We start from the raw sequence: 27,347 nt of genomic DNA, 5'->3' as shown, positions 1-27,347 counted from the left end.
ACATAATACTCCCGAGTGACAGCCTTGTGGTAGAGTCTTTGACCGCGGCAATGAGTAACAGGTTCAAATCCCCCTTTTTTTCAACAGACGTGTTTTTCTATGTAGAGACACCAGGGGAGCGTTTCATGAAAGGACTTGTCGGACGTTTTATCTGAAAATTCCCATGTTATCCGACAGTTACTATGGTAAAAGTGCCTCTCAGCCAATCAGAATCAAGGAAAGATTTCAGATCTGACAACTTGTCGGACAAAAATGTTGATGAAACGGTCCCCAGATGATATAAAGACATACATGTACATGTAGTTAGAAATAAATGTCTTCATATGTGAATACTTCTGATTACTTTTTTTGCCAAAAAGGGCAGTGTGCCCGTGATAGCGTTTCATAAAGCTGTTCGTAAAGTTACGCACAACTTTACGAACGACTGGAACATGTTCTTATGCGTAAGTCAGTCATACAGGGATATACCATATAGCACAAGAAAGGGTTACCAGGTCCAGTTGTGCGTAAAGTCATTCGTAACTTACGAACAGCCTTATGAAATGGGCCCCAGCTGTCAAATGTTAAACCAGGATTTTTTAATCAAATATTATGACAGATGTACCAAATTGTTTAGTGAATTTTTGAAAATATAACTGCACTCGATCTTGGTTGTCTAATCCATGGGTGTCGATTTGTGTTGTGAATCTATCGTTCAAGCGGTGATCTATTGTTTCATACCCCCACTTGAATAGTATGACGTCACGGATCGACACCAGTGGAGTTATCAATCATAAAATTCCTTAGAATGCAGTGATTGACTTTTCTTATTGTTGGACCTACCGCCGTCCTTTCTCCCTTTCTCCTGCTTTCGTAAGCTCGCTCGGTATTAGGTAGCTTTAGATAACAACAGTCCATGACGCGGAATCTTCTTTCCCCATACAAGTTGCGTATTCTTATGAATATTCCGCGTCGTGAATAATCTTCCCTTTTTGCACGACTCGCCGCATTTTGACAAGAGTACCTAGATTAGCATAGCGCCATCAATCTTACCGCGCAGCGAAGAGTCGAAAACAGAAAATTGCCGGCGGGAGAACGGTTGTGAAATAACCGGCGACGCAATCAAGGCTGCATGGGGCTGCATGATGTAACAAAATCAGAACGTTCCGCGTCATGGATGACAAAGCTATCAAGCTCTTAAAGGCTTTTATTGAAAATCAGATAACATTGAATGCCGACAAGTCAAACATTTATTACTAATCTCAAACTCTTTTGGATGGAACGAGTATAGAAAGAGAAGAGATGGCTCCGTGACTCTATCATAATCCAGCATACAGGACCTGAGTGGCTGCAAGAGCTCCTAGTCCACTGAGAACGGATGCTGCGACGACAATGGCTGTCGTGCTACCGACCGCATGGACGATACTACCCATACCGAGAGAGAGGAAGAATTGAGCTACGAAGACCATACTCTGAACGAGAGAAACATCGGTGCCTAGCCCACGTATGTCTTGCTTTTTACGTTTACTGCTGCTGTCTCCTGTAGCGTCCTCGTTGTCTGACTCGTCTTCGTCGAGGGTGGCGCTCTTTGTTTTATAGAACTGCAGAAATCAAATAAAGCACGAAGCATGGATACAGGTTAGAAGGGAACTGTGCATTGAAGACAGAATTCGGCCATGGTTTGATCAAATTTAGTCGACCATTGCTATTATAGTAAGGGTCAAAATTTAAAATGAACTAAAATCACGACTTCTATATTCGATCGAATATTTACGTGTAGACCCATTTCTGTATACTGTAACCAGTGTTTAAACAAAACCAAGGAGCAGCCCAGAGGGACCAAAGAAAAAAAATCAATTATAGTTCATAGATTTAGCAAGCGCTAAATCTATATGGCGAGATATTGAATGAACTTAATCATGATAGATTAATGTTACCATTAACAAAATAATCGCAAATGTCGCCAAATATTAATGAAAATACTAGAAGTACACCGAGTGCCATGCTCACTTCTCATTCATTCCAAGTCGTTTTTTAGCCACAGATTATGTGCTGGAAAAAACACAGTGTGTTCACATAGCGGACTATGTGAAAACATTATTCGCACTGTTAACACGGTTAAAATGCTTACATTCAACAATATAAACACATTGTAGCACACACTGTGAGACACAGTGTTCTTTCCAATAGGGGACCTTGTCTGAGATGCATGGGCGGAAATCCCAGGCGGACGTCCCCCTACCCAAAATAGAAGGGGGCACGATATCAAAGTCCCCCTTACTATGTTTGGTCTCTTATGATCAGAAATACATGTACATCATTAAAAATCGAAATAAAACATGTATTTTGGACGAGATGAGCTTACGTTTAGGTTGATAACGGTTTTTTTTTTTGCTTGTCAAATTTTCTAGCTCCTGGTCCCACCTACCTTAGTAGGGGGAGAGATTTCCACCCTTGCTTAGGTGCAAGTACTGACTAAGAAAACAATGCATCATCAGTCAACTTACTGTATCCGTCGAATGGTAGTTTGCTAGAAGAATGAATGGTAGCGTGAATAAGGTGGAGTATTCGATACCCGCTGTAGCGGAGAAAAGGAAGGCTGCCCAAGGCGCTCTTATAGCGGCCATCAGAGCCATGCTTACACAGTAGATCGCTTGGTTACCTACATACACCCACTTGGCACCTGTAAGATGGGAAAAAATAGAAGAGAAAACAAATTAACGTTTCTTTTTAAGAAATGATAGTGTTTTAGAATTAGGGGAAATAACATCTATCAGGCGGTCCTTACACGATGATGATGTTGAGGGGGATTTTGGTGGTGATGACGACTATGATTACGTCAGGCACTATGACTGATTAACCTAGACATAAAATGTTTCCAAGGTAATTGGTTATATACCAGCTTGGCGTTTACCAGCAGAAAATGCTGTCATGCCGAGTACCACAAACAGAAACAGATTATGGCAATGGCGGTGATGATGACGATGACGGTTGTATGTTGGCAGTTATCTCGATGATGGCCGGGGTAAAGATGATGGTTTTGATAATAATGACAATAATGCTAGAAGACGAAGTATGATGGTGGTCCCCAGGTCTGCGTACCCGACAATTAACATGAATTTCTTTCTTTTAATTTCACAAAATCTTTCAGTTAATAATGTTCCTTATAATATTATGAGTAAGTGTACCAAATATCTCATAGAAAAAAAAAAAGTAGGATAAAAAACTTGGGCAGTTATTTTCAGATTGATTGCCTTGTGTTGCTGCCCTCTGCGCTCGTTGTTGCATACGATTGTTCACCAATATGCAGATGGCGATTGTAGTGATGTTGATGAGGATGAGAATGGTGATCATCACAATGTTGTTGTTGTTGATGATGATGATGATAATTGATGTGTTAATGATTGTGGAAAATAATAATATTAAATGTTGATGAATATGATGATGGCGATAATGACTGTGACGCCCCGGTGTTGGATGGTGATGATATTGATGATGAAAATTAGTCTTAGTGTTTTCCCGAATGAGCATGGTGATGATGATCGTCACGACGATGATGATTATGAAAATGAAGATGATAATCACGATCATGATAAAGCTTGATAATGATGATGTCAATTATGATGTGACGAGGGTTATGGTGGTTACGAGACCTAAATATAATTATGATGAAACAATGCAGTACACAAAACAATAACTGAATCAATGAAACCTATCGGCAACCTTTTTTTTTCAATTAGTCTCGGAACTCCGAAAACCATCCAGAGCAATTTTCATTCCGGGCTTACGATAAGTCACATAGAGCAGTGCAAGTCTGCAAAGCACCCCTTTGAACTTCCTTAAAACTAATTTTCTCGAATGGATCACGTTTTGCCTCTATTCGAAGCCGAGTTCAATATTGTTCTCCAATTTCCAGTCCTGCAATCGACTCATTTATGTGCAGCTCACCGGGCTCATGCTTGAAATGATATCCTGAAGTCTCGCGGAAATCGAATCAACTCTAAGATTCAATCTGACCATTTTTACCGCTCCTATATTTGATGAGTTTCAATGGCTTCATTTAATTCTAAACGGGGTGACATCGTCCCGTATGCAGCATTCGGTATGGCCTTAAAGGAGAAATTTTAACAAGAGGAAAATGCGCAATCCTGAAATCGAAGCCCAGCATTCCATAAATTGAACCATGTTTAGACCATGCATGATCTAAACATGGTTATTATTGATTTCGAGGTATAACTACTTGCTCATCTGCAATTAAACCCATTATTATCTATCTTAAAACACAAAGATAGGAAAAATTATAAGATAATAGAAGATGAAATGATATAATGAATATTTCACCAGACCATGCACACACACAGACATATTGAAATACGATGAAGTAATTCTATAACTTAAATCAGCTTTCTGGTGTCTACAGAATTACATGATTCTTTCCATCATGTCTGCTTTGCAAGAAAAAAAAAACCCTGGTAACAATTTGATTTTATTGTTTAAGCTACAATGAACCGCACTTTGCAGGCATTCAACTTTTACATATCGCTCCCCCTCTCTCTCTTTTCCCCTTTCTCTCCCTCTGTCTTCCTATCTCCCTCGTTCTCTCCCCCTCTTTATAGCCCTCACACACGCACATTCCCCCTACATGATACGTTCATATCTACTACTGATTACGATTATTATCTCTACATAGTAGGTCTCACGAAAGATTTCATAAACGGTACGTGCATGAAGATTTTTTTAGATATTCATTTCAGTTCCCCCTTTCTTATTAATTTTGTTTCGCTCATTGAACTGTGCTCGTAAGATAAAAGATTATGTCATGCCTGAATATTCTCGCATAAATGTGTTCAAAATCATGATAAACGGGACAAAACGGCGCCCAGGACAGGGTCGTATATGGGACGCGGGACAAATTGGTAAGATATGGGACTCCCTTAAAATCCGGGACGTTTGGTCACCCTGACCACTCCCCATTCCCATCCCTGCCTCATCCCTTCTCCCCCCCCCCCTCCCTCTCGTCATTCTCCCTCCTTCCCTCTGGTAGCTATTTTGGTTTGCCCATCGCACTCTGTCTACAATATGACTTCATCTACTGACACCTGTTTTAAATATTGATCGTAGCTGTGATCGATACTGGATGTGATGTGCGGATTGGAAGTGATTTGACTTCGCTTCGCCTGAAATAATGCCCTGAATCACAAAAAAGAGGATTTTGAAGAAAGGAATGGATGTGCAGAGAGGGGGAGAGAAATGCTTTGATATAGGATGGATAGTGTGATGGAGCTAGAGAGAGAGAGAGGGAGGGGGAGAGAGAGAGAGAGAGAGGAAGATAAGAGGGATAGAGAGAGGGGTGGGGGTAGGTTGATGTGTGAATGTAGAAAGGGCGTGTGGAGGAAGTAAGGTGGGATTTCCAATGAAATTAGATCGATATATTTTCTTTTCGTTTCTTTTTTTTTGTTTACAGTGAAAATGGATTTGCTCGTACTAAAGAGAAGTTCGCGATAACTTAATCTGAATCGTCCTATTAGCTTTGATTATTTTTTTAGTATTATCTGACGTCCTATATTCATTACCCTATTCTTTTTTATATCATTATTTCAACTACCCTTAAATCTCTCTAAACGTCGGTGCACTGATGGATTTTTTTTAAAACACAGGACAGTTTTCGAAGAATTCCTGTAATATCTTGCCCCTTTGAAATTTAACATGTTCTTGTTATCATTCTTTACCTGCAAAATACTCGTAATCCAAAATCCAGCCCCATCTAGACTTTTCAAAACACCTGTACATACGAAATAAAATACAAGCTTGAAAATAAATGAACTGACCAGACAAATTAAGCTGGGTGAAACTATATTTGAAATTAATTTGTATGATTTATTTGCATATTTTACACTCTATTTGGTGTAATTTGAAAATGAATAGAATACGACAGGATGGCAAAACTCATTACTCACACACAGACCCATTTTTTCTAGTCATATTAAAATGTTTTTACATTAGTCTGCGAGAGCTCCCCATTTCCCTCCTCCAAACAACGCCCAACACCCCCCCCCCCCACACACACAATCACAATCTACTCCGATATTCATTAGAACATTAATGATTCGATGTCTTTTGGCGTAGAGTAAAGATAAGCTGGATGGAAATTATTTTCCAATGGCTTTCTTCGATGAAATCTGGTTAATGCGAAGAAGAATACTATGAGCACTGATCGAGGGTAAAATAGTATTGATATCATCCGGTGAGATGAAATGAGTTTTATCACGTCACGTTTTCAGACATGGTTGTGTCAGTGAGTAATTCACGTGTTTTAGCCTTATACACCGATGTCAATAAGGTTCCGTTAAGATGTTCTTGTAAATCACCTAATCTTTTACAATATCCAATGAAGAAATAATTGAGGGATGTATAACGCATGTGTCATACGACATTAAACTTACGATGGATTTTTGACTGATCGAATCTTTTACGTAAGTGGGACGGGTCTGTCTATATATTCATTTTGTTCAAAATGAAAACTACACACAAGAGGATACAAAGAATGACAGAAGGCGAAATGGAAATTTGAAGAAAAAAAAATTCACAATGGGTGAACAGGCAAAAAAAAGGTTTTTTTTTTCAATTTTCTGTCATTACATGGACAGCCTTGTAATAATGAAATATCTTATTATTATTTTTTTTTTTTTTGCTTTTTTCAGATCCAGATAGTGATGCTATCTCAATCTGCGATTCTTTGCTTTTCTCTATTTGCGTTTCATTTCTTTTATAAGGTTACTATTGATGGCATTACTCTTCCGAGTACTGGGGCCCGTCTTACAAAGAGTTGCGATTGATCCCATCAATCACAACTATGGAAAGCCAGCAAAGTCAATATATAAAATGCATGGTTGTTCATGTGTATCCATAAATTCATTGATTTCTTGACAATTTGGTGTGTTCTCTTTTGTTTACGAAGGACATTTTGCAAATATCCTGAAGAAAAAAACTATGACATTGATGGATTTTCATAGAGTTATGATTTGATTTGATCAATCGCAACTCTTTGTAAGACGGGGCCCAGGTCTCTACTTGATCACCAATTTCTTTTATTCCTTCATCTCGGGCGGTTTTTTTTTTTATTCTAATCGCGATCAGACAACGATAGTTTTGGAAGGACGCGATATAAAAGCTTTCGATGAATCTTGCATGAAGGTTTTTGTCGGCAATATTTCAGTTTACAATTTCTTTTTAGCCAATCAGATAAAAGGATTTCAGTAACTTATAACAACCATCAGTGAAAATCACTGACAAATCAGTGCATAGAAACGCTCCCCAGTACTCAATCAAAATGAGCTTTTCCTAACATCTTCTGATGATAAAAGAAGTCAAGGTCGGAAAGACTGCATTGGCTAAAACACTCCGAGCTGCATAAATCCAATCGCCGTCGAGACCTGCCCTAATTATTCAAGCACAATCGCATGTAATCCAAACAGAGTGCTATCAATACGAGATATATGTTCTCTCTATATACCCAAGAAGTGGCGACACGTAAATGTCTTATAGTAATGTATTTTAAGTCCTCTTTCGTGGAAAATCTTTTTTAAATAAAACCTGTAAAACTGTGTCAATTGGAAATATAAGCATTTTGCTTTTCTCTTGCATACGTCTACTTAAAACTCACTTTACGTATACATATACATGTTTTTCTCATAACTGCCTGCGTGGAATAAATCAAAAATACTCTGCATTATTTTTAATTCTCTCGATAAAGGGCAAACGTAACTCCTTGCTTATAAATAATTAATCAATCTGGAGGATTTTTCTAAGCAATTTTAGGAAAGTGTCAAAGGGTTTCCCTTACAGGATAAAACATTATGATGAAGCTACCTATATAAGGTCAACGTTAAAATTTCATATTCAAACACTATCTTTATCATTACCTGTCCGATAGTTGATTCAACATTACACAAATTTCATCTAAATCAGAACAAATTGTCTTTCCGATTCGATGTCCCTCTGTATATTGCAAGGATTTTGAATAAATCCAGATCGGCTGTAAATAGAGACCAGCCGAACTTTTAATTTTTATATAATTGTAGGTTTAACTTTTAAATATCAAAATATTTAAAACCTGATACTGAGGATTAACTTTCAAATCTTTTGAGATTTCATGAAAAACTAAAGCCCCCCCCCCCCTTTACAAAGGGCATGCTAGCTGATACTGCATACACCAGTAAAAAATATGAATCCAAAATAAACCAAAAACATCAATATGATTCTCAAATATACCCAAAATATCAATAAAGAATCATCAAGCACAAACCAGGCATCTAATCGTTCAGTTTTATTGCCACTCCAGTCGATTTATATTTCAAAGATTTGGCGATGATTAAAAACGTTTTAAAGCTCTCATTATTTACAATGATAGTGCAGATATGCGTCTCTGCTGCTTCAATTACCACTGATTTGAGGAAGATGCAACCTCGATTGAGCCTGGGGGAATGTTCAGACATAAAACACACTCTCTGGTATAGAAACACACCATGTTATAGCTTAAAGGGAAACCTTACCAAGATGGTAAAGTTCTGAATAAAATGGACAGTTGTAAATCTTAGCAAGGAACTAAAAGTTGTTATGATTTTTTTTGGCAATATTGATATTCCACTCAAGCATGCTCACTTTGTTGCAAACTATTAATGTTGTAATTTAAAAGACAAAATATATTCAATACATCTTTAATTCAATGCTATATCGGATCCTTTATGTAATAAATGACAACCTATCAGAGAAGCACGCTGTTCTCTGCGAACCCTCTTATAAGGCTTTCATGCTTGTTGTTGAAGTTGTTCCCAATGAGATGTCGTTTTCCTTATTTTTTCTAATTTTGATGAAACGATTTTATTATGAAGTTTATTATTCATAATAGCTTACTAATATCTGGTTCTTTGTGATTACTTTTTAAGAAAAATAACCATCGTATTTTACTTTTCTATACGGAATAAAAGTGTTATGGGACCCACTGCTTCCGAGTCGATTGAGATCAGTTTAACATTAAATTGATTTGGCTATTTTGCTGTAATTAAGATATTGTTAATGTTTCATTTCTTCAATGTTTCATCAAAACAAACGTAAGTAGTCAAACAATCGCATACACAAACACGCTTACTTCATGAAAATTTGTTTTATGAACTTTGTATGAGGTGACTGCTTAAAAGTCAACTGTGAACCTTTCTCTGATCGCACAATTTCCATCTAGTTCATTAAATACCCACTCATTAGGTATGAAATGAACTGCGAGCATTTAATCTTCGCAGTTTGGCACCCTCCACACGCCTCTAAATAGTATTTTGGTCCGTTACATGTTTCCCCGCCATTTGGTTTTAAACCAAGCGTTTCCAATGGCCGTTACGGATCATAAACAATGTTTTCTCGAAGTCACTCGAAGCTATCGCAAGGGTAGCAGAGGACATTTAACCTGCCCCATGTAGCTTTGGACCCAGGGTTGACCAGTCAGGGGGAGGGGGCAAGAGGGGTTGGGACACATTATTCTTTAAAAATAATCTGACAAGCAAAAGACTAGGGGAAAAAAGTACAATTACAATCACACACCCCCTTTCTTGAGGCCAGGCAGGGGAAAACAAACTTGTAAATACGTTTCTATTGCATTTTCAACAAGCATTCACATTTAACCTCCTCCCCCCCCTCCTGGATCCACAGCTGGTATTATATCACAGTTACATAAAAAAAACACTCTAAAAAAATTACTCAATATTGGGTAAAGATACCGAATATTTTGTAAACTTTACGCAATGTTGCGTTGAAATTTACCCCTTACACATGCATTTTGTCCATATTGTGGCAAAAAAATACCAAACAAACATGCATGTTCCCTTTCTTCCCAATATTGGGTACAATTTTACCCAGTGTTTTTACCCACTTTACTATTTTACGTGCTTAATTTATGTATTTTTCAGCCTTATTCTTATCTATATTTTCGGTTGTCACACAAAGATGTACTCATTTATGTCATTGTTATTGTATCATTCTATTTTCATTTGTTGATTTATGAATAAAATGCAGAAACTCCTGCAAAAAAAATAAATTAAAATAAAGGGGCCCCAGACCCATCAAAGTTTTTACACCACATGGAATGGCATACCATCGGTGATTTGAAGTCGGTTGTCAATGTGACTGACACATTAAAGAGTAATTGGCAGTACTATTTCATTAGATAAAAACCGGGAATACAATAAATAGCCTTGAACATGTCGATGAACTGTAAATATATTAGAAAGAAGGGAGAGGGGGCAACATTTTGCACTTAGTAATGATTAATGTCACAAGTATGAAGTGGTATATCAATTTGCGTATATACTGAACCTGGTAATTATTTTAATATCTTAAGTTAAAGATTCCCAACCAATTTTACCAATGAAATAAACGTACTATGGATACTACACAACGATAGTTCCGACTGCACATTAAAAATCAAACTAAAAAAATGATTTCATAATACTTCATGCTAGAAGAACTGTAAATTTCCAAATATTGCAGTAAAGTGAAAAATATGTGAATGCTCTGAAAAATGTGCGAATCAAACATTACTCAATATGATTTGCTTCAATGAATGAATATTATAAAATAAATTTACATGAGTTTACTCAAGAGAACATATATCTTGGTGTCTAAGAATAAGCATTTTATTATTTTGATATATATAGAATCAGAAAATCGATTCTCAATCAATTCTCAGCTCACCACTATAGCACAGTTTCACCGACGAAACCGACTTTGAGACCGATCAAAAATATTACGTTATATTTCAGTGACGCACCATAGATCGGTTTAGATCGATGCTATTGGCGTGACTGCACTGCGATATTAACTCAAACAGCAATCATATTTTGGTAGGAATCACAGTCGACAAAGCTGTAGCTTTACTTAAAATCAAATTGCCCTTTTATTAATCAACTGGAATTGAATTCTAAATTGTGTCGGATAATTCGGGTTTAATAATGTCGGAATTTTACGTCTGCAGCTAAGAGACTAATCCTTAACGCGATCCATGACGTATATGTAGTCATGGTAGTTTCGAAGTGACATTCGATTACACTGAATTATTTGAGGATGTTTAATAAACATTATTGCGTTTTACATTAACGCTTGTACCCAATGGGTTCCTTAATGTCTCCTATAATGTGACCCTCACTTTCTTTCCTTCACTCTCTCTCTCTCTCTCTCCCCTCTCTCTCCCTCTCGTTTCTCTCTCTGTCTTTATTTCTTCCTGTTTGATTTTATTCTCTCTGTCTGTGTGCATGTTTGTTTGTGTCTCTTATCTTGCTTCTTTCTTCTTCTCTTTCATACTCTCCTTTACATTTAATGTATTTCCGGACACTTCACACCCGGCAATGGTATTTTTTTGTACCTCCCTTTCTCTCTTCGCCCTTCTCCCTTCATTTTCACCTTTCCCCCTTTATTCCTCACCTCTTCTGTGCCTTTTAAATGGGATGAAGGTTATCCATTTATTTTAAACTAAGAACTAACTTTTGATTTATTTCATCATTACTTTGAGGAAAAAAAAATCTACGGAGGTCCATACGAACCTAATACTATGGTGTACAGGGATATGCAGCCGAGCTTTTGTAGCGATCCTAATACATCTAATAAAGTTTTTCATCATATTGGTTTCATACGAGCCATTTGATTGCCGTTACCCCCATTACGTTAGCCTCCGGAGAGGGATTTGAAAAATGTTCCCAAAGCACGTCAAGTATTACCCTTCCGAGTGCCCCAATATTTGCCCGCTCTGTATAAACCCTGTCAAGCCATATCGGCAAAAATGAAACAGTATTTCCTCCATTTACCCTGGAAGTGAAAGAATGTTGTAGCAAAAAAGAGGGTGGGAGCATTTCCACCCCGGAGGAAATTAATCCAATAGTGGAATAAATCCCATGGAAAGGGTAATTGTGTGACATACGCTTGGCTGGTGGTCCATGGCGTCTGTTTGTACAATCGCTCGTGAGGCATGGGCAGTGCGAGGCGCCACGGCTAGCCTTGGTCGAAACGTAATGTGCTATTTCATACGGTGTTTTCGATTCACGAAGGTGCTGTTTGTACGTTTAAAGAAATGAACATGGAATAAAAAGTGTTTAAAGAGCCTTAATCAAGACTATATTCTTTTACAATATTTAAAACATGTAAAAGTGTTTAATTCCTACATAATCCTATCAGGCAACGCATTTTCATCAGTATTTTTTTTATATTTCATATTTTTTAACGCCATTCTAAGTAATTGTAAATTCTTCATGCATAAAAAATACGACATTTACTGTAAAACTAACCACAAGGTTAATGGAAAATGATGAATAAAATACAATGAAGGTCTTTGCAGACCACAGGGAAGCAAGGCTTGAAACAGAAACTGAAACTATACGTTGAATGAATAAAAAAACTAACATTTTTGGTTGCTGCATTTGTTCAAACTAATACAGTCATGGAGAAAATCGTATTTTATCATCGAATGGTACTAAATTTGTTGATTTCTCTCCTCAAATATATTTATACTTTTTTTAGATGAAATAAGTATTTCACTTACATACATATCTACAAACAAACAAAATGAATCTAAATACAAACACATGAACAACAAACAACACGAAATATAACACACGGTTTCTGCAATTTTCATCCATATTTCCTTCACTATCGAAAATTTTCACCCTAATATTTGTCAAAATAACAATTTCATTAGTGAATATATATTTCTATGACATTAACCTACTTGCAAAATGCTTCATTAAAATTTATAGCGATTAAAGATGTAAATTGTGAAATAATTCTGATGTCGCCATCCGAATTGGACGCCGAGCTCCAGTAATATACAGGCAATAGTACAGCAATTCGCCAATAGAATGCTCATTTTATTTTTCATTTTCTTCAACGAACCAAATTACCTCCAAAATGCTTGTCGAGACGATTCCATCGAATAAAGTCAAGGGAGATATGTCACTCGGTTGGCATGGAAACACGAAGACGGTAAACATTGAACTTCATTCCCTCTGTGTGTGTGTCTCTCTCCCCCTCTTTGTCTTTCTCTCCCCCACCCTCTCTCTTTCTCTTCCTCTCTATTGGACGTTATTGGATATGTTATTGGATTATGCATACAAAATGTGCCATGTGAGCTCATTTCCCCATTATTTTGATTTGAGTTTTGTGGGGAACAATGTATTTCTTTCTGTTACTCTGTCAACAGTTCTTACAACCGTCTGTCTCTGCCCCCCCCCCCCCACCGTCTCCATCCTTCTACCTCTCCTCCCTACCAGAATTTTCCTCCCCTCCATTATTCATGTGCGAACGTGCTGATTTGGCTTTACTTCGAAATCGTGATTTTAAAGCGAGATAGCGGCAGCACTGATGAACGTAAGATAGTTCTTAAAATGCGTGGTTTCATAAGTCGATTCAAAATCTGACAGTATTATAAAGTCGGTAAATATGTGCAAAAGATAATTACATTTTCCTCTAAAATCATCTGCCAAGAAGGCATCAAATAAAATGATTCTTCAATTCTCATTTATAAAACCTAATAATTTGTATGGGATGTATGTATATCACATAAAATACTATATCAACCAAGATACATCCTGGACACTGGTGGTTGTGGGTGTAATTAGTAAATTAACATTTTGACAGCTAATTTCTCTTCTAAAATACTCTTAAATTTGTGGTTTGTGATATTATTGCCTTGAGTACCATATAAAGAAAGGATTGGTTTTTATCACAATAAACTTTATGAAATTATTTTATTTTACCACTAGAGAAATTGATGTAGAAGAGAGGTTTGAAAGGGGTCTTTGATGAGAGATTGAGGGTAAAAACCAAAATCTACATGCAAATGAATTATCAACATGATCATGCATTGGTTGATAAAAAGTGATATAAAAACTATAAAAAAAGATGAAATGAAATAAAGCTGGATTTAGAGGTATAGAAAGATCAATGAATTGCAAAGAGAGAGCGAAAGAAAAGGTGGAGGGGGGCGGCAAAGGGTAGAAAGGAGGGGGGGGGGAGTAAAAGAGACGTTAATGTCAAAAGGAGAGAGGGTGAATGTGAGTGCTCGCATGGGTGTGCGTGTGGATAAGAGATTATTAGCCTGGAGATATGGAGTGTGTGCGCTCGCGTACGGGTGTGAGGGTTAGATATACGGGAGGGAGTATGCATGGGGTGTGGGCGAAAGATAGAGAGTGAACTAGTGGGTCAGAAAAAGAAAGCAGAATAATGCACTTGGGAAAGGGATCTACGAAAAACATCGAGTTATGGGAAGAGAAGCGGGGACATTTTTACTTCAATGTTTTCACCAGCTCCCTCCTATATACACACACGCACACACACCTTTACTCATATAAGCCCTTTTTAACAAGCACGATTATGCTTTTTGACGTTAAATTATACGAATTTAATAGCCCCCCCCAAAAAAAAAGAAAGAAAGATTTCCTTTACAGTCTTGAGGAGGGACATTAATGCATAAATGTCATCTTTGATTCCATCCGTCGAGATGGAAATCTCCTTGTCTAAATTATCAAGGGACGCTGAAGGAGGAGAAAGGACGTTTGAATATCAGAGATATGAAAATAGTACGATGATTTCTGACGGAAACAATTGCTGTCCAAATATATCCCTCGAACAAATTGCTTATCATGCGACTGATCTGGGTTATTTTTCATTCGCCCTGTCCATCGACCAGATTATGTCGAGCTATATTTTCAGGCGAGTAATAAACTCTTATCCAGATATCTTCCATCTGCATAATGTCCCTTCAAACGTTGTGTTTTGCTTTTCTGTAGATTTCCTGCATCTGTATTCTTAAAGGCTTTGAATACAATGTTTTTTGACGAGTGTACATAAAGAATAAAGGAAGGCGAATGCAAAATATTAAAAGAGGAAATTATGGTACCGTCTTGGATTTCTTCTTAACTCGTATGTCTGTTTCATTCACGTTTGATTCTTTTGTATGATTATAGATCATGAAAATATCATTTTATAATTGACGAAGCTAAACGAAAAAAAAACATCAGAAAGGTATATTATATTAGTAATAAGTGGATTAAATGAATGGACAAGAATTTAAATCGTTGAAAGATAGTAGCAGTATGATATAAGTATCAAGGTTATAAAAAAATCAATACATGTTTTATGTCAACCCCTTTGTGCAATATTCAATCAATGTTTAGATCTCGGTATATTTCCTGATGAATTAAAGATTGCTCGTGTTGTTCCTGTATATAAAAATGGTCCAAGTGAAAATGTTTCAAATTACAGACCCATATCAGTCTTGCCAATTTTTTCAAAGATTTTAGAAAAGTGTATATATAATAGATTATTTGATTTTATTAACAAGTGCAATATATTATCTCTTCATCAATACGGTTTTCGAGCTGGTCATTCAACTTCTTCGGCTCTTATTGATTTTGTCCATACTGTTACCAACGCACTTGATGATAAGAAATATTTGATAGCAATGTTTTTAGATTTGAAAAAGGCTTTCGATACAGTTGATCACGCTATTTTATTGAAAATACTCGAATTGTATGGCAGTAAGAGGTAATGTACTTAAATCATTTAAAAGTTATCTATCCAACAGAAAACAATATGTTGAAATATCCAAATGCAAATCACAGCTTCAGATTATCTCATGTGGGATTCCTCAAGGTTCTATTTTAGGATCGCTGTTGTTTCTCCTCTTTATTAATGATCTTAGTAAAGTATCCAACTTGTTACATTGTATTATGTTTGCTGACGACACTAGTCTGTTTTTATCTCAAACAAACTATCATGTTTTACACAATTTATTCAATTCTGAACTTGAATTAATATCTGAGTGGTTTTATGCAAACAGATTGATAATTAATCTTGCCAAAACCAATTATATGATATTTAGTAATTTATGTTTACCAGATAGTCTTTCAATTAGAATGTTTCACATTTATAGATTATGTATTTTACAAAAACGTGCAATAAGAATTATGTATCATGCTCCTTATCTTGCCCATACGAATCCTCTATTTGTCGAATTGAATGTATTAAAATTTTGTGATATTCATGCATTTCAAATTCTTATATTTATGTATTAATGTAACAATAACCTCTTGCCAGATTATATCAAAACATTCTTTAAGTTCAATAGTGATTTCCATGGATACAACACAAGAAATGCAAAGGATTTTCATCTACCTAAGCCAAGACTCTCATCTTTTAAAAACTCAATTTTATTTCAAGGACCACAACTCTGGAATTCTGTTTCTGTAGATATCAGGCAATCAGTTTCATTAAATGTTTTTAAGTCAAAATCAAGGCAAATTATTTCAAATAGTTATTCATAAAGTTTATTTGTATAAATTTAATTTAGGCATATTAGGCAAACCCCCCTTTTATGTTGTAGTTTAGTGATTTTTTTCTTTGTTATTAAAGTCTTTGTATGATTATTATGTTATAGGGTCAGCTAATCACAAGGCTCGTTCCTTTCTTGCTGTCCCTCTCATATTCAATCCAATGTTTATTTCTATTTGTTGGTGTTGTTTTTCTATTTTGTTAACACGATGCTTTGTATATGTTGTGTTTGTGTATGGATTTTTATGAGAAAATAAATTGAAATTGAATTGAAATTAGTGTAGTACTGAGTATTGGATGTTAATGCCCAGGTATCGCAGCTTATATAGCAGGTTTTTTAGCATTTGTTTCTTTGTTTTTTAACTAAAAAAATAGATTAAGAAATTAGGTAAAGAATATGAAGTCACATTGATTCATATTTTTACTAGGAGGAAGGGGGACGTCGTTAAGGTGATTCTGAAGCATGCATATTACTCCAGTTTGTAGCTTTTTTTAGGAGTAGCCAATTACAATGCTCTCTGATATATATATATATATATATATATATATATATATATATATATATATATATATATATATATATATATATATTCGATTCCCGGCAGAGACATTTTTTCGGCATCACCAATTTTTCCAAAGGGTAGATAGCTCTGGGGAACCTTGATTGAAGCTACGCCTACCATTGTTCTCTTCATCCATTTCTTACAATATTTAAATAAAAAAGAGTTGCAAAGCTGTTGTACATGTATAACTTTACACATTTGTATTTCTTCTCCCATATGTGTACTGTATCGAAGCAATAGCTTTGATCCAGCTGAGGCATGGCGGCTTGTCATTGTTCAAAACTCACCTTCACCCGACAAAGGAATATATAATTGGTATAGTGTCGAAAATCTGTCTATCTGACGGTCAATCGGATCGGGCTCGCCCTAGCTACTAACCGTCTCTGTGGTCTAGTGGTTAAGGCACCGGCGTTCAAAGCTGGGGGCCCGGGTTCGATTCCCGGCAGAGACATTTTTTCGGCATCACCAATTTTTCCAAAGGGTAGATAGCTCTGGGGAACCTTGATTTAAGCTACGCCTACCATTGTTCTCTTCATCCATTTCTTACAATATTTTAATAAAAAAGAGTTGCCAAAAGCTGTTGTACATGTATAACTTTACACATTTATATATATATATATATATATATATATATATATATATATATATATATATATATATATATATATATATAGTAAAGAAATGGGTGAAGAGAACAATGGTAGGCGTCGCTTCAATCAAGGTTCCCAGAGCTATCTACCCTTTGGAAAGGCGTAGCTTCGATCAAGGTTCCCAGAGCTATCTACCCCTTGGAAAGGGTAGATAGCTCTGGGGAACCTTGATTGAAGCTACGCCTACCATTGTTCTCTTCACCCATTTCTTTACAATATTTAAATAAAAAAGAGTTGCCAAAAAGCTGTTGTACATGTAAAGCTTTACACATTTATGTATATATACATATATATACATATATATATATATACATATATATATATATATATATATATATATATATATATATATATATATATATATATATATATATATATATATACAGTATATATACATACCTGTCGGTATACCCTTTTCAAATCTGAGTGGAGCGTGGCAAGTATATATAGATTCTTGGGCCTTTTAACGGTGCATTAAAAACTCATTTTTTAAAGACATTTTTGTCTGCATGTTTTGAATTTATAATGTCAGTGCGTGTTGCCCTACATGTGCCAAAATATTACGAATTATCCATGTACAAAACTTGCTGTGCAAAATTGTGCCGCATTGCACGGTTAAATGGTTATAATTTTCTTTTATAATCATATTCACATCGGATGGTCTATACTTTTACACTCATCTCCATTCATGCAATATTCCCCAACTCGTTGAACATTTCCGGTATCCCATTCTAAGCCATCTATAATTGTAAAATAATGTCTTGCAGGAAGTCAAAGACTGACCAAGAGAGGCAAAATCCTGATACGCACATCTATTATAGGCCGACAATAAAAAAAACTGCACCTCTACATTATAGAATTTCTGTGTTTATAGTCCTAATCAATAAGCTTTTACCTTGGGATCAAAACACGAGAAGAATAAATCACGTCACAATCAACAAAAGTTGATAAAAAGGGATGCAACATAACATTCGTTTCAGAGATTCCCGTGCATGCATGCATTTAATTGTTGGTAATCCATTATATTTTGGGAGGAAATGTCAAGGTGAATTGGAATTCCTTCATCTCAGCCAAGTGCCCTTCAAAAAGAATGGAATGGAATATCTCGAGGACTGCTAGAAAAATCCTAAAAGGGACATTTTAACTTTTGACTTTGGATGTGCATACGCACAGATCTCTATCAACCCGCGGATGAGCATTTTCTTTAAAAAAAATAGAAAACGTGTTTGAAATACATGAATATTGCTTTAATTTTACAAAAAAATCTGTGTTTTTTGTTTGATAAATGCGCGTTGTGCATTGTGACTAATCATACGTCACAATGCTTCCGATGAAGAACGTGAATCTGACACCTATCACAAGTGGTGATTGCGTTTGTATGGCATTTTACTAATCGTCACTGTTGATTCATATCCATTACGAGTGGTAACGTCTAAAAGAGACCCAAGCTTCATAAAAGTTATGACGTAAATCAAAACTACCAAAAGTTTTATGTTGCTGATACTGAGATTGAGCACATGACATGCAGGAGAGGTAATTAAGAATTTAGATAATATGATGCAAATCTGTATTTTTTGGTAACATTACATTAAAATGATAGTATTTTCGATTGTTGGTTGTTAATATTGAAACTTTATCAGACATACCGTATTTATTCAAAAACGTAAACAAATATGATACCTATGAAAAAATCAAGAAGAATAAAAGGGATAGCTTGCAACAAGATCATTTCTTGATTGCATGCATTGTGTAATCGCATTTCTGAAATTAACTCATTGTAATCAGATTACAATAGATATTTGAAATCATTTCACACAATGCTGCCACATAAAGATGTCACCTTATCATATAAGATAATAATTTCTATCAATTTTACAGAGGATTAATCTGAAACTGAACTCTGTGATTTTTAGGCGTGTGGGGACAGGAATATGGCAGTGCCATGGGTACAACAATAAATTTGATAATGTCGTGGTTCTGTAGTTTATTCCCAATGTGGAACTTGGGTACTAATAGCCAAATCATTATTGGTTACTCTCAACTGCACATTTCCACTTGGTCTACACTCGACTCACATACTTCCTGTTTGGTCTAATTCCACATGATCAAAATCTGGTCCATCTACATCCAGTTGTCTACTAACAATTTGGTCTTATTGCCATTTTGCTTGTTTACCATCTTGTCTTTTCCCAGTTATGCTATACATGTTTGGTCTAATATCCAGTATGACGTATAGTCTATAATGATTAGATGACCTGTTTATGAACTAAACTTTCATTTTAAAATGTGCAAAATATTATAGTTAAAGAGGATATTCGAGTATCTGGGGATTAGACTAAATGAAATTTAGGACAAGTGCACTGCAAAAACTCTGGTGTTGATTTAACACCAGCCCGGGATCTACATATGTCCACACCAGAGAAGTGTAAAACAACACCAGTTTCGTTTTGGTCTAATACCAGATAGGTGTTTATACAACACCAATTAATATTAAAACAGCATCTGCTTGATTCCAAACTGGTGTTGTTCCAATACTTCTCTGGTGTGGACATATTCCGGGCTGGTGTTAATCAACATCGGATTTTTTTGCAGTGTGGGTAATAGATTAAGTGTGTTGTAAAATAAATTGAGAGTAACTAAATTAGGTAGTTAGCCCATGTGGTATTGAACTATTTAAGAAAAAGTCCCAGTGAGCGTTAACCGTCTCACCAAGGTCAAAGAGCCAATAGGGCAGAGATGCTAGACATTAATATAAGCATTTGACTTTTCGGTTACAATAAAAAATATTTATCCTAAACGGGTGGTAATGCAGTTTGAAAGGTTTATGCGTTATGTATTGGTCTGCTGTGGAGGATTTGAAAACGAATAAACAATGTCAACTTGTATGTATCTGAAATATACCGAAATCATTTGTTATGGATGAAGTTTTTGTCAACAAGATTATATGTTATATTTTTCACATAATTATCAGCACGTAATTGAAGAAAGCCACCATAAATACCGCAAACTAGATTCCAATAAAATACCATGAATTAATGTTTCTCTCGGTTAATTAATTTGTTCCACTATTTTCATCTTGATATATATATATATATTTTTTTTTTGGGGGGTATATGTATATTTATTTATAAATCATCAGAAGGCCATAATATAAAACTATTAACACACGTAACTGAAATATTGTTAAATTGAAGTCCTTACTATACAACTTCTACTCTGTTGCATAAATGTGAAAAGTAAGAAGTCGGTATGAAGTGAAATGAACTGGATCGAACATCGAAATGCAAAATTTGACATTTAGCTGATACATTCACCAGCTCTGAGAGATTCAATGAATAGCAATGAGATAACAGTTTATTCTTAATATTTGTGAAAGTATAGCTGGATGAATATCATGTCATGCTCTTTTCGTTATTCATGTTGTTCTTGGTATCAAAATTGGGCTGCTTTATTGCTCTATTAAAGAATTATTTATTTTACGCTTGTATTCGATGGATATCAGATTAATGTGTTAATAAATCGTCTTATACGTTTGCTGGTTGCTCACAATAGACTCAAACTCTACAAAGTAATATTAAAATTGTTAAACACTGAAATTCGAAAGAGAAAATTTTTTAATTTTTTTAATTTAATGGTTGAGAAGTGACCATATTTGGATTTATATTATCGTACCATGTCAACTATCAGAGTCAGTGTATACATTAGATAATTTGAAGTCTTTTCGACAGGTAGGTCTCTGGTTGATTAAACAGTTTTCCTTACGCATGCATGTGGCCATATTTCCTACATAATAAACTGTAATGGGAGTATAACACGTATTAATAGAGATACGGTAAAGACTGTGTACATGTAGTTTGGACAAAATGAAATTTGCACATGCCATGTGCTCAACTGACTCGCAACAAATGGAATTTTCACAGAACTATGACAGATATTACGATTGATTTACTAAAGGCAGAGAGCCGAGGCGTGTCTAATTAATGTACGCGGTGAATACATATGCTTCTAATCCTGTGTTATTAGTTAAAAGCTTCATCAATTGTAAAGCAGAACCAAGAGATGGAAGGTCGTTTACTATGCTGCAAGTTTGGTAATGGAAGAGGCGCCTGTCATGATTTTCTGTTACAAAATGATGTCATGACAAAGGTAATGACATCTAAGTCCGGATTTCGCTTGTTCTTTATGACGTCATAGTTGTTTGACATATTCTGACTTATTTAAAACAAATTATTCAACAGACGAGGTGAATGCGTCAGCTATGTGAGGACTATTATTTCAGTCCTAAATAACTGGAACAGATAGTCCTAGTAGTTCAAAATATCAGTTGAACCGAGCTGATCAAGTAACCTTCTAGTCAATTTGACTTATTTGTTTTTAGAATACAAATAAGTTCCTCCACAAATATAAATCTTTATATAGTTTTCGTTGTAATTAATTCATTCTTGTGATCATCTGAAATTTCAGTTATCTATGTCCCCAAAAGGTTTCAAATCAGAAAATAAAACTATATCTTACCTATTTTTCTAATAAGCCACTCTGTACAGAGCGATGTGATAGAACAAGTGATGGAGTATAGAGCCATTGCGTAGGATCCCTTCCTCACCCCATCGGCGTAGACCTGTCTGGCCATGGATCCTGGAGGAGCGGTCGGGTCTCCACCGTAGACCTCCTGGCCCATGAAATCAGTAAAATAAAGCGAATAGCAGAGTAGAGACATCCAACCTAGAAGATGCGTGAAGCAAAGGATTCGGAGAGATGGAGGCATGAAGACAATAGACAAGAGATACGTTCCCATGGTAGCCATCTCTTCTGGTTCATCCTTCCCAGATTCCTTGGTAGATGACGTCTCAGGCAATGCCTGATACATTCCCATCTTACCATCGCTTTCGTCCCCATCTATCACCTTTGACCTTGCGCCATGTATGCCATTCGGTACATCCTCCTTCCCTGTTTCAACTGGAAATTGTTCATCTGCCCCAGGCTTTGCTCCGGACGCCTCGGAGACGACGTCCGTTGTCTGGACGATGTCCGTCTTCTGTGAGCCATAATTCTTCTTTCTCTGTTCGATAACTCCGAGCTCCACCTCCTCGTCGTCATCGTCCATACCTCCATAGGTACCTTCTCGTTTCCGACGTCGTTTTGATTCGACAGGGTTGATCTCGGCTAGGGTTTGTTCTCGTTCAGCGGTAACCGTTAGGATCATAGCCACTACGAAGATGATCGTGATAAGGCCAAATACATATCTGACAACAGAGAACAAAAAATTGTTACAATACATATAAAAAGAAAGACTGAGAGTCACTTTATTAAAGTCGACTTGCCAAGATACATTTTGTCCGAGATGATTCTTATAAAGTTTTAAATTTCGAAGTGTTTTAAGAGAATTTTAAACTTCCATACCTCTGACTTAAGCTGATTTTTTTTCTCTAAATATGTTTCAATAACAATAATGGCTTCTCAAAATAGAAAGCGGGATTAATTATTGGTTCTCATCTATTTGGTTATCCACAAGTTCTTAAATGACATCTGAAAATGTAACGAATTGAAAGGGTAATTCCTGTCAATATTGATTTCGACCTATCACTGTCTTGGTGATTGAACGAGATTTTCACATCTTTGTGAAGACGCCAGGAGAGCGTTTCATCAACATCTTTTTTGGTCAGATTTGACAACTTTCATTGATTTTGATTGATTGAGAAGCACATTTCCTAATGTACCTGTCTCCTGAAATATACGATGTCGGAGAAAATATTTAAAAAATACATGAAACGTTCAAATGTTCTTCACATTCCATATTAGAAATATCGTTCTCTTCAGTCTTTTCAATGATTTAAGAGCAAATGATGATGCTTGTGAGTGAATGACATTTTGAGAAGTCAGAGCAGGTACCGTAAGAGATACATCAACTCAGAATTCTTAAAAGAAAATTGATAGTTCATAGCCTTCACTTGAGGATAACCATTTACATTATTGCAAGATAATCACTTGGTAATAACTCTGTTTCATGAAATCTGTCATCATATTCAATACAGAGGATTTGATATTGATAGTAATAATTATTATCATATTCTAGAATAACAAGAAGAAAAGGAACAAGAAAGGGGGAAAAAGAAGATTGACGAGTAGCAGATGAAAATGAGAGAAAATGAAGGAGAGTAAATAACTGTCCATTTCTATTTCAGATGAAAGAGCGACCATTAATGCGACAGCCATAGAGGCAGACCAAGTCTATTTATACTATTTTTAATGACAAAATAACGGGTCGGTTTGGTCAGTCTTGTCTGGGTGATTAGTTTGTATTAGTTTGGTTAATCTCTTCAACCTCGCATTATATATAGCGAATTTGATGATTGCAATACAACTTGGACAGCATTTCTTTCTTTATTTCTCTCTCTTTCTCTCTCTTATCAACCGAATGTATTTTTCTTGTTAGCATATTATCAGCTAGACTCCGTCTATCAAGACATGTTTAGTTGCACAACGAAACCCAAAGCGAACTCAAATATTTCATTATTTCAAGAGTCTCTAAATCTCTTTCCATTTGTCTCACATCATTTCATTCCATGTTAGATTACAAAGAACTACAAAGTTAGCGTGTCTGCCGGTATATGAAATTTATCTACTATGATTGTATTAGTTTTCGAATTTTAAAAGTGTGGTGAAAAGACGTTTGAATTTAGATAAAAACTAAAGGAAAATGGCATCACTGTTTTTTTCTTTTTTTTCTTTTTTTTACAAATGAAAAATATGAGAATAACACTTATTTACTTACTAGATTAATCATAAATTTACAAGTTATTCTTTATATAGCCTTATCAATTTCTCATAGTAATAATATATTGATACTGAAGCCAATACAGTAGACGCTGTGGTCAACGATAAAATGTTTTTTAGGATGTAATTATTCTGAAAGGGAATAATCAACTCTTACCTAACATGAGCGCCAACGACAGCCGAAAGTGAACTTTTACCCCATGGTATCCCACCGATGAGGTAACCCGCTGCGCCTCCAAATCCAGCCATAAAGCTGAATGTAGCCAATCCACGGGCGTGGTCTGAAGGGTGTGTCACGTCAATCAAATAGGCTCGGCTTGGTGATTGACAGGCGTCACAGCTGAAGTCAAGGAAAGCCACACCCAAAATGGTCAGGATAACTCCACAGGCGTGTCCCGCCACCACATGCACGGTCTCCGCCCAGGGCGTGGTCGCCTCCCAAGTCAGGTTCTCAAAGTTGCCTTCCGTTGTTGGAGAGTTGTCACCGTAGGAGGATTGTTCAGAATTCTGGTAAGAGTAGGAAGGTGTCACCAAAGGTGTTTCATCCAGAGGACTATTTCCTGTTGTCCCGAAGCCATTTAATGACGGGGTTTCTCCCGAGTTATTCCCATATGAATGTGATGATGAGGAGTCGTGGTGGCCACACATTGTGAGACCTAACCTATATCCGTTGGGTACCAGCAGAAGACCGAAAAAGATAACGGCAGAGAGAAGAAGGATGAAAGGACGTCTTCGACCAAGTCTGGAGGAACAGCGGTCACTTGCAGAACCTAAGAGTGGCATGAGAAAGAACCCTAGCAAGGGACTCAAGCACCAGATCATTGTCATGAACCTCTGTGGAATACCTATTCGGAGTAGGATCGGAGACACAAACGCTGTTTCGGCCGCGTAGCAGAACTCGATGCCGCACACCGTCCCGCTTAACCTAGCCAAACGAAACCAAGACTTTCGTTGAGTACTGACTCCGTCCTCGCCCGTGTGGTCGAGGTCTCGACCGCCATCGCAGCTGATGATCGGGATAGTATCTTCGGCTCGGTGTCGAACCAGTCGTCGCCATCCAGTTCGACATGCACTGATGATTCCATCAACAATAAGCCCAATACGAGGATCCATTCCGAATAGTTTTTTGAAACGTTTTCCTCTTGGTGTGTTAATACGGAGGAAGAAAAGATGAATTATTACTACACGACAGACTTTGTCACATAGGTGTCAACAAGAAAATAATGAATGCGAGCAAAACTACATCTAGTTCCACGCTTCTGGTTCTGATTACTCAATAACTGTGAATCATTGGTATATCGCTGTTAATTACTCCCCATTTTTTAATCAGTCGCAGTTATCACAGAATCCAGATGGCGAATGTATTACAAACACGCTGCTATACGATTGAAATGAAGTGTTGGCATAATAGATGGCATGAGAAGTCTTACATCCTACATCAGGAACACGAGTCAAGAGATGAGATTTGCTGTCTCCCATAGCCTACCAACCGAATCCCTTCCGAGCGGCGTCACTCTCTCCTCAAAATTGACTTTCAAATCAGGGTGATGGCCAAACTAAAATCGCACTCAGAATGCTTTCAATTTTCCGTACCACTCACACCGATTTGATTTGCCACGCAGCGCAGATCACTCGGGCCATCCCATTAAGACAGATGTATCGCTGCAGACGAAGGAGTCTCTTTACAACGACCCCATGCAAGGCGGAGTAATATTCGGAAATGTCACGATCGTTCGCGCGCGCAAAAAATCATACCTCCCCATCCCCAGTTTTTACTCTGTCTACACCTGACTCTTTCGATTAACTTATGATGATATGGTGGTGTTGGTGGTGGTGATGATGATGTTGTTTCTGTTGATGTTGATGATTAAAGATGATGATGACGATGATGATTGTTATCCCTAAAAGCGTGAATACAGTAATGGTAATGAACAATGATAATGATAATCAAAGAGTCCGATATTGATATTTTTATCGATAATGGTAACCTTATTGATAATAATAAAGTGAATGTGATGTTTTTAATACATTTCTGTGCTAATACGATTTTGAAAGATCTTGCTTTTATTAGTATCATGAGTACATACACAGTGTGTTTCCTTTCTGCGTAAAAACGAAAGCTTGCCGTTCTTTTTCATGATTCTTAAAGGATTTAAGTTGGAGGTCTCCCACATTTCAAAATCTATTATGTCGATAATGTATATATATATTTTTTTCTGCTATATGTTTCAATAATAATAATAAAAAACATTTATCAGGTATAATCATATTTCATTTAGATATTAGAATGTATGCATGCATATGTTATTCCTTACGTCATTTGCTTATTGTTATGTTATGGTGAGAAAAAATGATTACACTTGTATTTACTTATGTTATTGGAATGTGTAAATAAATAAATCAAATAAAATATTTCGTTCCGGGGGGATGCCTGGGAACAAGTTTTGACATTGGGTGCTGTTTTTTAAAAAACACCAATAATAATTAAAAATATATAATTAAACGAATAAAAATAAAGAGTATGTTTACCCCAAAATGAAGGTGATTTTGGTCCGGAAAAATTCAAGAATCAAACAAAAAAGTAATGAATAAAAAAAAAGATATTTGCTCCAAGATGAAGTCAAATTGTTCCATATCAGAATACCAATAGGATTTTCACGGGGTGCTGTCTATCGTATAACTCAAGCAGCACCCCCAGAAAAATCTTAGGGGTGTTTCAACACCCCCTCTTTCTATGGTGTCTTTACTTCAGCCTAAATGAACTTGAAAATCAGCTGCTGTATTTCAGGGCAGACACAGCAAGAGGAAGAGAAAAGGGCCATCGAGCAGGTCGAGAGAAAAAGGGGGTCAGAGAGAGAGAGAGAGAGCGAGATACAGAGATTCAAAGCGAGAAAATGAAAAACAAAAAGAGATAGAAGAGATAGAGAAAGTCAGAGAGGAGAGAGAGAAAGAAAAATAGAGCGGTGTTAGGCATGGATTTAAGTTGCATGAAATTTACTACAAAATTAATCATTTT

General features: G+C 36.3%; 1 protein-coding gene across 1 annotated transcript; it reads right to left on the bottom strand.

Annotated features, from left to right (window-relative positions):
• Positions 1-247: 247 nt before the first annotated feature.
• On the bottom strand, positions 248-26,056 carry LOC121408768 (membrane-associated transporter protein-like). Its single transcript, XM_041600399.1, has 4 exons — positions 24,489-26,056; positions 22,073-22,800; positions 2,487-2,662; positions 248-1,580 (listed from the first exon to the last, which is right to left on the bottom strand). Exons 1-4 carry the CDS (start codon positions 25,442-25,444, stop codon positions 1,299-1,301), a joined length of 2,142 nt encoding a protein of 713 aa, XP_041456333.1. The 5' UTR covers positions 25,445-26,056; the 3' UTR covers positions 248-1,298.
• Between the last annotated feature and the right edge of the window lie 1,291 nt (positions 26,057-27,347).

This window comes from Lytechinus variegatus, chromosome 2 (genome assembly GCF_018143015.1).
Source record: "Lytechinus variegatus isolate NC3 chromosome 2, Lvar_3.0, whole genome shotgun sequence".
Classification (NCBI taxonomy): domain Eukaryota; kingdom Metazoa; phylum Echinodermata; class Echinoidea; order Temnopleuroida; family Toxopneustidae; genus Lytechinus; species Lytechinus variegatus.
Note: the sequence above shows the minus strand (reverse complement) of the source record. Positions and strands in the feature narration are given on the sequence as shown.

Bases quoted from the DNA above. Each gene is read 5' to 3' on its own strand.
- LOC121408768 (XM_041600399.1), bottom strand. From the start codon at position 25,444: ATGGATCCTCGTATTGGGCTTATTGTTGATGGAATCATCAGTGCATGT. The intron at 2,663-22,072 runs GTAAGATATAGT...CCCATCTTACAG, and splicing joins GTGGCTTATTAGAAAAATAG to GTGCCAAGTGGGTGTATGTA. The intron at 1,581-2,486 runs GTAAGTTGACTG...TGATTTCTGCAG, and splicing joins ACTACCATTCGACGGATACA to TTCTATAAAACAAAGAGCGC.